We start from the raw sequence: 14,410 nt of genomic DNA, 5'->3' as shown, positions 1-14,410 counted from the left end.
AAAAAAAAGTTACGCCGTGCATTAAAGTATAATGGCATGATAATATATGAAAATATAATGGTTTTTCTTTATTGTTGTTCGCGGTGAACGTGTGCGTGTTAGTGATAAGACGGATGCACGCACGCGGTATTCTTTTCGAACTCAAACTCTCAATCTATATCCGTTATGTATTTCGGGTTGATATAACACAATTAAATATATCAACACCCTTATTTGCTGAAGTCTACTGTGGGAATGTACTGCTAATGTATACACTCCCTATATAATCTATTCTGTGACGGGGCATTTCTTTCGGCTAGTGATATATTCAACTCGTTTAATCTCCAATCATTTTATTTCTAATGATACACAAGGTTTTCATAAGCTGATGGCTTGACTTTAATTAAGATCTATTATTCTTTTTGGAAATCAATCATGTTATGTTGTTTTTTTTTCAATTAGGTTAGTGGTCTTGTTAAGTCCGCCTACTACTACTAGAGAATCTTTTTGATACACCCGGATTCAATATTAGGTATTGTAATTTAATGTTTTTTAATTTAATCTCTATATTAATACGATAGCGTGTGTGTTATTTTCTGTGTCACGTTTACATTCGGGTCTCTTAATTGTTATGTACTTCCATTTCTTGTTATAGATTATTTTACCAGGAATTCTTTATAAGTTTTGGTTTCGGTTTCGATTATAAATGATGGCACTTAAGTCATTTATTTTTATAGGAATAATTTTATCAAGAGTTCTTTATAAGCTTTGGTTTCTGTTTCGATTATGGTTGAATGAATTCATTGTCATCGTATTAAAATCTATCTTAGCCCGACCCTCATAAAGCTAGACTGTAATGTGAGCAAAACTTCTTTCTAAAATGCCGTATACCTATAACAAACGTAGCTTAGCAGGATTAATACCGATGAACTTATAATCCTATGAATATCGAAAATAGAAAATAAGGAAAACTTTTTTATCTTCATTATTATTGGTTCACAAGGAGCTTTCACACAAGTCATAAAGGATCTCTTCTTGAAAACAGCCTGTGGTGTTCCCTGGAAACTGAGTTACAACAACCCTTCCCAGTTTTCCAGTGCTCTCCACCTGTTCTGATAATATTTGCAAATGAATTAGCATTATCGCAACTGCTGCCCACCATCGATCTCTCGCTAGCAGCGGCCATTGAGCTCCACTGGAATTTGAATGACATTAAGCCTCCCCAAGGTTCCAGTTCTCTTCGCACTTGTCCAGCGCTCTCTCGCCTCGGCCTTTACATCCTCCTTGACCCTTCTCGGCTTTTTAGCATCATTCTTTTTTAGAGAGGGCGGTGGTTATTATTATTATTATTATTATTATTATTATTATTATTATTATTATGTTTCTTTATTTTCTATGTTTTATTTTCTATTTTTTATTAAACGGATTTGCACTGGTAAGCTACTTAGTACGACAGATACTCGGTAGTATAAGTAAGCTTAAGCGTTGGAAGGGTGGACACATATGGTGTTCATATATATGGGTTTTGTCGACTAAAAAGCTCTTTCTCTTACCACCACGTCTACCAACATTATCTTACTTTACCTTACAAAGTATCAGTCTCTGATTTTTTTGTATACGTAGCTTATTAAAGAAAATCACTTTATTAAATAAAGAAGAAAAAGAAAAAGAACAATTAGAAGTTTTCTCAATCTTTATCGTTAGAGATTATCAGTCTAGTATATATTCAGTTTTACTGTTGTTGTTGTTGTACTCTAAGTCTGCAATATTCAGTATGATCAAATAAACTTTATTTACAAGTGTTACTGTCAATATGTCATGAGAATGAATTTTATATACTTTAAAATTTTGTAACATATTTAAATATCTAAAAAAAAAACGATACTAACCGGAATCTGTTAAAACATACAACTAAATATAATAATATCAAACTGACCAGTCACATTAATAAATAAAAGCTGAATTTTTAAAAAAAATGACTGTGTTAATCATATCTATGTATATTTTTAAATAAATGAGTTAAATGTAAAGAATTAGTTTAATATTTTCTACTGATGTAAACCCTCTTTACATATAACAGTAAATAACAAATAATGGGAAACTATTTTTTATTTTCTTTTGCTGTAAACATTGCAAGTTGTATATATATATATATATATATATAAATATATACATCTTGTAATGTTTTAAGCAAAAAAATATATGTATATATATGCATATATATATATATATATATATATATATATATATATAATACAAGGGGAACTTAAAATTGTAAGAAGGAATATTAGTAAGAAACTCTACCCCAAAATAAATTACGGAATAGAAATGAATTACAACCACCTAATATGATTAACAATATATACATATTACGATAAATCATTAGATACGAAACAGTTCACAACCCAAAGTAAACAGTAGATTAGCACCAAATTACAACTTCCCCATTATACATACATATTATGAAGAGTGAATTGATACAATCCCTACAAACTCGCGTTTAAACAAACTGCTGGTGTACGAACACTACACCATATGAAATAGATAGCTACAACACAGTTATAAGCTCCCGTTTCAATAAGCTGCCAGTAAACTAACACTACAATATACAATACGCAATAGACACAACTACACAGATTATATTTTAAATATAAGTAATATATATGTACATGCATTTATCCTACATAATAATAATAATAATAATAATAATAATAATAATAATAATAATAATAATAACTAAAGGAGATAAATTTCCTATTTTAATAACAAGAATTTCGCCACCAAACGAAAAAATAAACACAAAAAAACACAACAAAAATTTAAAAAGAAACAACTATATCAAAAGAAATTAAAATTAAAAATGAAAAATAAAAAAAAAGTGATGCTAAACAAATAATCGACAGGAAATAAATAGCAATAAATAGAAATATCAAATAAATAAAAATGGAATATATATACACATGCATGCGTTAAAATAAATTATACAAAAAACTTAGACTGAAATTCCACAAATTCTTATCAAGGAAGATAAACTGTTAATTTTTATAACAGGATTTATGCACCTTCACTATCAAGCCACGGAAATAAAACAGTAAAAATAATTTAATTAAATTTATTTATAGTAAAAGTTTAACTAAACCATTTTTGAATCGAAATTGATTTAGCGTCATCTGCGTTCGTCTCCAATAACGGCGGGCTAGAGAGGAGGAAAACTATAAGACCAAACACATACTTTTCTATGGCAATACTTAATAATGGGATTTTAAACCATAAAATTCAAATTCCACGCTACCAACACAGTGTACACCCAACAGGTAATAGAAAAATATTTAAAAAAATTTGTTAATCAGTATTTTTAAATACTTGTAAAAGTTTATACGCGGCGGAGAAAAAAAGTTACATTGTATTGCTTATAAACCGTCCTTTTACTTATTTTGATCTGTATCTTTGGTAATTCTAATATTCTTTTTGTTTTAATCCTAAAATCATTTTAGTAAATGTCAAGTATATTAACACCTTATTAATCAACGTAACCCCACAATTTCTCTGATTTTTCCCCTTAGCAGTTTTTCTTCTAGCTCAAAACGAACTAATTTGGCGTGTTTTTTGGGTGGGGTGGGGTGGGGTGGGGGTCATGAGTTCTTGAACCTTATGCGAATGAAACCACAGGATCAACATTGACTATATATTCATTGTAAGAATTTATGTGGTATATATATATATATATATATATATATATATATATATATATATATATATATAATATATATATATATTCCATTTCTTATTTATTTGATATTTCTATCTATTGCTATTTATTTCCTGTCGATTATTTGTTTAGCATCACTTTTTTTTAGTTTTCATTTTTCATTTTAATTTCTTTTGATATAGTTGTTTTCTTTTTAATTTTTTGTTGTGTTTTTTTTGTGTTTATTTTTTCGTTTGGGGGCGAAATTCTTGTTATTAAAATAGGAAATTTATCTCTTTTAGTTATAAGTGTTATTATTATTATTATTATTATTATTATTATTATTATTATTATTATTATTATTATTATTATTGTTATTATGTGGTAGTCGCTGTATAATACTACATTTAGTCACCTGTGTCGAAAAATCCCTTATCTAATGTTGTCGGGCATGCTACTTGTGTTTGGTCGTTGAGCTTATGCTTTGTTAAACCGACATATAAGAAATCTCTGAATCACATTTACACTAAATATATGAGTGGACTGTTTTGCAATTTCTTCAGGATCAGTTGCTTGTGGACGGTCAATAATAGAAACATAATTTACTTAAAACACGTAAACTTTCAAGTTTTATAAAATTCCTTGCAGTTGATGAAAAAAAAAAGAAATTTACGCGCGGAGTTCGAACTTACAGACTACATCATGCACACACACACACACACACACACACACACACACACACACACACACACACACACACACACACACACACACACACACACACACACACACACACACACAAAACAAACACGTTATCAACTTACCCACAGTAGAATTTACATAGCCCGTTGTTCTATCATTGTTGCTAAACGACGATATGTAGAAATTGATTTACCGATGGTAGATAAATTAAAATAATGATTTCGTTTATCCATTATCAGTAATTATCGGGAGTATTCTGAGACAAAACTTAACTAAGATCACTCCCAGTCTTATACACTAAAAGTCAGTAAATTTTAATGAAAATCTATTCAGACAGTAAGGACTCTAAGAAGAACGAACTCGCATACACACAGACACAGTTGCATTTATATGATTGTATATAATTATATATACAAAGGATGAAAGATTATTAATTGTGTCATTATAAATTAGCTTCAATAGTAAAAAACGAAACAAAATCCGATTTTGTTTTGTTTCTACTTTTGAAGCTAATTAATAATTTTACAATTATTGATATTTTGTCCTCTGTAATGATGTAGCTCTAGGTAAAGTCACCTATCGAGTTTACCATATATCTGCAGCACTTTAAGCACAGCACTTTTAAAGTATTCATACATTAATAAAAGCTTTCTTCTTTTAGATATCTCGTCTATTAATCTCTGTTTAATTTTACTGATGTTTCTGTTAACTTGCAAAACTAAAGTCATGCATTATTATTTCTTTTAGGATTAGTGTAATATATGTTTCCTGACATTATTCTTCAATATATTATCTTCTCTTTGCAGGGTAGTGCAGTATAGGTTCGTTCATAATCAGACTATCCTCGCAAATATTACATATTATTCTTTAAGATAGCATATAATCTGTTCTTCCGTCATGAGACTATTCTCTTTTGATGGTATTGCAGTATATTTTCTTTCCTAGTCATAGCAAAAATGCTCTTTTTCGCAGAGAATTGTAGCATATTTATGTTCGTCATAAACCATCTTCTCAGACGTGCAGAAATATTTTCCCTCTGTACGCATATATTTGGTGGTTATCGTTATAGATTTTAGAGCTCAGGATTGCAATAGTCTGTCCAGTAATAATACAATACAAATTAATGCTTGGAATCATTTTTACATTCTATGGATTGTCTCTAAGAATCCTTTTTTTGAGGTATAGTTAGTCTTAGTCTTAAAGGATACAAACTCATTGTCTTATAAAGGGAATTGTATTTGATAGACCTTAAGAAATTATGTTCATTGCTATATGTGACTGAATTACTACATGATCAAAATAAAACGTTTATCTACAACAATTACATTACAATAAAACAATAGGAAAATAAAATTTGTTTTATTCTAGATAAACGTTATCTAGAACAAATCACAACTTAGAAGACTTTAACAATAGATAATAAGACTGCAAACATATGTAATGATTTTACTCCAATCATAAAACAATCGATATATAATATAAACGATACAATGTTGTTGCATTCTTATCTTTCGCATATCTCTGAGTATTTAATCGTTCTTTTAAGAAAGTAGGGCATTTAAACATTAATGTTTCTCTGCACAGCGAAAATTGCCATGTACTTGCTAAAGATAGTAGAAAGACGTTCATATTTTTTTGATAATCAAAATCCTCGTCTATTAACATGAACACTAATAATCTTCAGAGTTGAGTTACAACACAGAGGGCAGATGAAGTTCCAAAACTGTAGTGGAAGCAATTTATCTAGGAAAGCAGAGCTTGCTAAGAAACAAAACCAGACAGGGGAAGCCATGGAATGCAAACTTCTAGTTATGCTTTCACAAACGAAAGAAAACACTCCGATTTGTTTTAAGTCAGTGCCGAGGGAATAAAGCTCAGAACGATACTACAAGAATGTTCATTTCAGTGAACAACACAAAGGCAACGTAGATAAATCTTTATTACCGCTGTCAGAATCACCTATACAATGAAAAATGCTACGGAATCATATCAACGATCCAGTAATTTCGACAGACTTGGACAGAAGTGGTTATTATGATTTGAAAAGACGACATTAGAAGAAGGCGATTAAAAAAACGTGGGGGGGTCTCCATTTAGATCCGACAACATTTAATTTTAAAGATGTAACACCTAAAGAAGAGAAAGAAAGAAAAAAAAGGGATTTAGGTTGAATTAGAGAAAACTTTAACCAGACATGACACAGATATATATATATATATATATATATATATATATATAGTCATCCACATACAGTACTGTTTCGCTGTTTCACAGCTCATCAGTGCGGCTAGACAGGCAACTACCTCAAGCCAGGATTGAAACCCGACCGTTTATACGGCAGTCAAGGCTTCTAACCATTACGCTATTGGCGGCTGCTTGAACGAGTAGTGAGTTTTAACGATGTTTTTTGATATCGTCCGAAATACCTCCGCTCGATTTGTTTACACAAAGAGCGTCGCTTATATGCTAATGGTAATTCGTTTTTCACTTCTCAATATGCTCAACTCAAGGTGAGGAGCACTATAGTCATCCACATACAGTACTGTTTCGCTGTTTCACAGCTCATCAGTGCGGCTAGACAGGCAACTACCTCAAGCCAGGATTGAAACCCGACCGTTTATACGGCAGTCAAGGCTTCTAACCATTACGCTATTGGCGGCTGCTTGAACGAGTAGTGAGTTTTAACGATGTTTTTTGATATCGTCCGAAATACCTCCGCTCGATTTGTTTACACAAAGAGCGTCGCTTATATGCTAATGGTAATTCGTTTTTCACTTCTCAATATGCTCAACTCAAGGTGAGGAGCACTATAGTCATCCACATACAGTACTGTTTCGCTGTTTCACAGCTCATCAGTGCGGCTAGACAGGCAACTACCTCAAGCCAGGATTGAAACCCGACCGTTTATACGGCAGTCAAGGCTTCTAACCATTACGCTATTGGCGGCTGCTTGAACGAGTAGTGAGTTTTAACGATGTTTTTTGATATCGTCCGAAATACCTCCGCTCGATTTGTTTACATAAAGAGCGTCGCTTATATACTAATGGTAATTCGTTTATATATATATATATATATATATATATATATATATATATATATATATATATATATATATATATGAGAGAGAGAGAGAGAGTGTGAGAGAGAGAAAGCGAGATAGATAGATAGATAGATATACCGACATCAACGAAAGCATAGCCAAAAAGGTTAAAATGTTGAATTTGAAAGAATAAAATGAATGATATAAATATGTCATTGGAAATAGTAAATCAAATGTTTATTCTTGAAATGTAAACACGGAATTATATAAAAATCTTAAATACCGTATATTTCGGCGTTTAACTAATCTATATTCTATTATATGAACTAATCAATATTCTATTATATGAAGTAATCTCTATTCTATTATATGAACTGATTTATATTCTATTATATGAACTGATTTATATTCTATTATATGAACTAATTTATATTCTATTATATGAACTGATTTATGTTCTATTATATGAACTAATTTATGTTCTATTATATGAAGGTATCTATATTCTATTATATGAAATAATTTATGTTCTGTTATATGAAGTTATCTATATTCTATTATATGAACTAATTTATGTTCTATTATATGAAGGTATCTATATTCTATTATATGAAATAATTTATGTTCTATTATATGAAGTTATCTATATTCTATTATATGAACTAATTTATGTTCTATTATATGAAGGTATCTATATTCTATTATATGAAATAATTTATGTTCTATTATATGAAGTTATCTATATTCTATTATATGAACTAATTTATGTTCTATTATATGAAGGTATCTATATTCTATTATATGAAATAATTTATGTTCTATTATATGAAGTTATCTATATTCTATTATATGAACTAATTTATGTTCTATTATATGAAGGTATCTATATTCTATTATATGAAATAATTTATGTTCTATTATATGAAGTTATCTATATTCTATTATATGAACTAATTTATGTTCTATTATATGAAGGTATCTATATTCTATTATATGAAATAATTTATGTTCTATTATATGAAGTTATCTATATTCTATTATATGAACTAATTTATGTTCTATTATATGAAGGTATCTATATTCTATTATATGAAATAATTTATGTTCTATTATATGAAGTTATCTATATTCTATTATATGAACTAATTTATGTTCTATTATATGAAGGTATCTATATTCTATTATATGAAATAATTTATGTTCTATTATATGAAGTTATCTATATTCTATTATATGAACTAATTTATGTTCTATTATATGAAGGTATCTATATTCTATTATATGAAATAATTTATGTTCTATTATATGAAGTTATCTATATTCTATTATATGAACTAATTTATGTTCTATTATATGAAGGTATCTATATTCTATTATATGAAATAATTTATGTTCTATTATATGAAGTTATCTATATTCTATTATATGAACTAATTTATGTTCTATTATATGAAGTTATCTATATTCTATTATATGAACTAATTTATGTTCTATTATATGAAGCTATCTATATTCTATTATATGAACTAATTTATGTTCTATTATATGAAGGTATCTATATTCTATTATATGAACTAATTTATGTTCTATTATATGAAGTTATCTATATTCTATTATATGAACTAATTTATGTTCTATTATATGAAGGTATCTATATTCTATTATATGAAATAATTTATGTTCTATTATATGAAGTTATCTATATTCTATTATATGAACTAATTTATATTCTATTATATGAAGTTATCTATATTCTATTATATGAACTAATTTATGTTCTATTATATGAAGTTATCTATATTCTATTATATGAACTAATTTATGTTCTATTATATGAAGTTATCTATATTCTATTATATGAACTAATTTATGTTCTATTATATGAACTGATTTATGTTCTATTATATGAACTAATTTATAATGTATTATATGAACTAATTTAGATACTCCCAATCAAATTTCTGTCAATTGTCTTTTGTAATTGGGCCGAGAGTACATTTGTAGATTTGTTAATAGCTAAAACCTCATTCATTTGTAATTACGACATGAATTTGTAAGTAATATAATGTAATAAATACCTAAAGTAAAGTCGCCGAAAATGTATTTAGATCTATTATACGCACGTTCTTCATCTTTTGTTTACATTTTTGTCTTTGTATTAAGACTTGCTGTTCGATGGAGGTTGTTCACATCTTAGAATTAATAAATTTGGAATATCGAATGTTTATATTTACTTGCCTCTCGACGAAGGCAGAGTAAGCCACAAGGTCGGTGGTGAATGTGGGGGAAAATGCAACTCTCCAGAAAATAATACTCTGGATAGAAACAAAAGTAAAAAAAAAACTGTCTGTCATGAAGGATTTCTTCTTCAGTGTCCGAAGACAGAAATGTTGAAGTGCAGCATCAGATCAGATGCTACACTTTGTTCCTAGCCAAAACTCCAACGAATGTTAGTATAATTATCTTATCTAGCTTTTTTTGTTAATCGCTCCATTTTTTCTCACTTGTAGACAGAGCAACTAACGACAGACATTAAAGCTGTTACCAGCACCAACCTTTTCAAAATAAACACTTTTTATCCAGGCGATACTATTTTTATATTAAACTGTAAGAAAGGGAAAGAAAGATAAAGAGAGAAATCGCATGAAAGAGAGAGAGAGAGAGAGAGAGAGAGAGAGAGAGAGAGAGACATAAAGAGAGCGAAAAAGGGGAGAGGGATGAAAGAGCCGAGAAAGAGGAATCAAAGGAGCTAATTATTTAAGATAATTCGAATTGTAGTTGTAGTTTTAAAATAACATTGAAATATAATATGTATTAATGTAATCCAAATATATTCCTAAATGCTTTATTTTAGACCGATTTCGTAAGAAAAGAATGTGTACGTATATACATACAAACATACATACATATATGTATATATATATATATATATTGTGATATAATAATTATTATAATATAATAATTATATATATAAATTATATTATGAAAGTATATATGTCTATATATATACACGCACACACACACGCACAGAAACACACACACACACACATATATATATATAATTATATATATAAATATAGATAGATAGATAGATAGATAGATGGAGAAAAAGAGGGGGGAAGAGAGAGAGAGAGAGAGACTTTCATAATATAATTTTTCCATGTGCGATGGAACGATTAAAAAAATTCCAATAATTGTGAATGTATTGGACATGTGCCGAAGGGGACTAGGTAGAGGGAAATGTTATTTTATCTACTTTGTTTTTTAGGTATTTTTCGTGATAATGAATAACCCTTTAATTTAATTTAAGGAAGTTTGTAATGTTCAACTTCTTTACGAACTTATTCAGAATTCCGATTTCTTTATCTCCCTCATTTTCCGTACCCTCGACTGTTGTTATTGTTTTTACTTTCTTATTCCCGCTATTTTTTTCTTTTTCAGTTTTTACTTTTTTTTTCTTAAAATAATCCTTTTATTGCCTTTTTCGCATTTCTTCATACATGCATATGGATGTGCGTTCGTGTGTTTTTATATATCTGTGTATGTCATGTCATGTATCCTGTAACGTTGGAATGTATTGCTCTTGCGTGTAATAATTATTTATTAACAACCATAAAAAAACTTGCAAGCCGGGACACATCAAAGAACTTTAAATGAAAGTAAAGTTATTATCTTAATATGTCTAGCTGTCTGAAAAGAAAGAATAATTAAAATAATCTTATAGATTTTTTTTTTACCTTTGAATACCGGTGATACGTTCCATATGGATAAGGGACCCAATCCTCCATACTGTCCCAAGGAAATCTCCAAGAAAAAGTAAGGTATTCCTATTAATAAAAGGCTTAGTCCGTACGGTATTAGAAAAGCCCCTGGAAGAAAAGAGCAGAAATTGGAAATGATTTTAAAGAAATTAAAAAAGATGCAATATAAGCATACATATAAGCACATACTTGTTTTTTTCTCGTGTTTGTCTCTCACGCTTTGCATCTGTGTTTTCCTCTTGCTCACGTAAACACACACACAAATAGACACATACAGAGATAAACACGCAAACATACATTTGCATATATATATATATATATATATATATATATATATATATATATATATATATATATACTAGCATTTCAGGCCGCTGTTGTGGGGTTTTTTGGAGGGGTTCGTTGAGCAAAAAAAAAAAAAAAGCGGTCAATTTTTTTAACTTTGACCCCTATTATGAACCCTTAATATTTATTGTTGTGGACTCAAATCAAGTTATTAAGTCAGATGCAAGGAACCTATATCTAAAATTTCAAGTGTTTAGACCCAAAATTGGCGGAGGAGTTTGATAGAGTTTAAAAAAATCAAATTGTTGAACTTTGACCCATTTCTGGCCGAAAACTGGCTACAAAGATTTTCCCAAATCTCAGTACCCTGCATATTAAATTTTGAGTCCGGAAACTTAAAATTGAACGAGATATTGTGTAGGGAAATGTACACACACAGACACTTTAACTTCATATATATATATATATATATATATATATATACATATATATGTATATATATGTGTGTGTGTGTACATATATATATATATACGCATATATGTAAATAATTTATAGACTGCTATTCTCATTCAAAGTAAGACACATATGGTCAGATTGGAAGACGAAATACATACAAAATTAAGGTACAATCTTACTTGGTTTTAATGCGGTTCGATATAAAGTCCGGAAATCAATATACTAGGAGGAAATAATCACTCCTTAGATGTAGGTCTTCATCTGGTTTGTAAAACGTGAAAAACGTAAATATATAGCAGTTCCTCCTTCTTCCAACTGCATACTAGCTACAGCCGGCCCATTCTCGTTCTCGACTTTACATGTTAATTTTCTTCGACGCATACTTTGCTTCTTCCCGATCACGTGGTGTCTTTTTTTTTCTGTTTTTCGTTTTTATACTCGCGTACTTACTTCCTAATTTGCATATGTGCTTTTTTCGGTTACGCCTGCTGCTAATTTCTCTGCAAGCCAGCCATCCTGATATTTCCCCACACGTTTATATGTACTATGTTCGTTATTGTCTATTCTTTAATTTATTTTGAATTGTCTGTACTTATATTTATATTTATTTAATTAAATTTATTTTTAAAGTGCGTATCTTAAACACTAGCACGTTAACGGGGGCTCCATTCGACCCCCCTATATATATATATATATATATATATATATATATATATATATATATATATATATATATATATATATATACTTTACTTTACTTTACTTTACTTGTAAATATTAACTCTTTAATATTTATAATATATTTTAAGTTTACCATTTTGATTACCTTGGTAAACTTATTGTAATTCTTATTTCTTTATATATATATATATATATATATATATATATATATATATATATATATATATATATATATATATTAAAACTCAGATCAGTTTGCTTGCTTGGCCGTTTAAACCGCCCATCCGTTTTGTGACACCCGGTTTCAAAACATCCGTGTGTTTTCTTATTCTATGGCCGCCCTGTCTTAAGTCCGATATAAAAAGCCACATAAGATGAACAATATTGTTTGTTTCAACTTATTTTTACGTGCTTTTCTTACAAACAAATGTAATTTAACTCTATTGTGTTTAAAAAATTATTTTAATATACATATACAATATATAAGTATAATAACAATTATAACCATATATACTGCTTTTAGTAGCGCTCCAGTGGATTCTTACGATTTACTTTTTTTCATGACTTACTTAAAAAAATGTTTTTACTTCAAGGAAAGGGAAAGTAGAAACTTGGTTTTAGTAGGCCTTTTTGTAGGGCTTCCTTAACTTTAATTAGTCATTGCAGTAGTGCTCCGAATGCTTTCTGAGTTTTATTTTTTCACTCATTACCTAAAAAATATTTTCTCAAGATAATGAATGACAATACAATATAAAAATCACTTTTTATTCGAAGCATTTTTCATCTTACTCTTTAAGGGCTCACGGGTAGACTGGTAGTATTTAAAAACATACACATTGACGCAACATTGCGGCGATGAGACAGGGGTAGAAACTTTTAAAATGTTGTAAATAAATAAATAAAAAATAATGACAGTGAGGCAAAAAAAAAAATTAAATTGGTGGGGTAGGGGGGGGCTGAAGGAGCCAACGTCAAACCGGGCCTGTAAATCGGTGCTGAAAATGTGAGATTGATTTACTAGAACGTTGTATGTGAAGCTGAACCCCTTTCAAAATCTTTAAATATTTAATTCTTTCTATTGTCTTATATAATGTGGTAGCATAGTGTCTAATAATCCGCAGAAATAGTGGGAAAAAGACGAAAAGGAAAAATTTTAATGTGGGTGTCGAATGTTCAGGTGGACCTGCATATTAAAAAAAACAGTTTCTTTTACACAGTTGTGCGTATTTAAAACTAGAAATTGATTTTTAGAAAATACGTTTTTCGTGCCCCAAATTATTTATTTACGATTATTTTATTTGTATTTTTCATTGCAATTAGGAATTTGTTTTCGAACAAAATACAAACAAAGAAAACATGTTTTTTCTAATGTAAAAAATACTACTTGATAAATTTATGCACTAAAAATATATTTGCCTTATTTATAACCTAACGCAGTGTAGTTTACCACCTAAAATTAAAAAAATAAAAATGTGAATTTTGTGATAATACGTTTCAACGGCTCTTATCGACAATACAAAAGAAAGATTTTTTTTTAATAATTAAAATTTAACATTTTAGCGTAAGGGATCACTTTCCTATATAAATTTAATATCAAATGATACCCCATTTCTTGGCTACGTAGCGAGACATGTAATCGTAAGCATTTTTCAAGTTTAGTGGCGCGGGAGAGGGAAGAAACGGGAAATGGAGAGGGTTATAAGTTCAAAGTATTTTTAAAATACGTAGAAACACTTCAAAACGTATTGGGGGACTTTTCATTTTTTTTTTTTTAGATTTGCTTTGAAAAAGTCTCACCGTTAAATAATACTTTATCAG

The 14,410-nt window shown here is 29.1% G+C and overlaps 1 protein-coding gene across 1 annotated transcript in view; it reads right to left on the bottom strand.

Moving 5' to 3' along the window:
- The window catches only part of LOC145292075 (sodium- and chloride-dependent glycine transporter 1-like), a 180,757-nt gene that overhangs the window by 124,140 nt on the left and 42,207 nt on the right, over positions 1-14,410 (bottom strand). Inside the window, exon 3 of the mRNA XM_080138131.1 lies at positions 11,147-11,278. Coding sequence (XP_079994257.1) covers positions 11,147-11,278 — 132 coding nt within the window. The remainder of the gene's footprint in view (positions 1-11,146; positions 11,279-14,410) is intronic.

This window comes from Euprymna scolopes, chromosome 13 (assembly GCF_053919585.1).
Source record: "Euprymna scolopes isolate OS-2025 chromosome 13, ASM5391958v1, whole genome shotgun sequence".
In the NCBI taxonomy this organism is placed as follows: domain Eukaryota; kingdom Metazoa; phylum Mollusca; class Cephalopoda; order Sepiida; family Sepiolidae; genus Euprymna; species Euprymna scolopes.
This window is presented reverse-complemented; position numbering and strand designations above follow the sequence as displayed.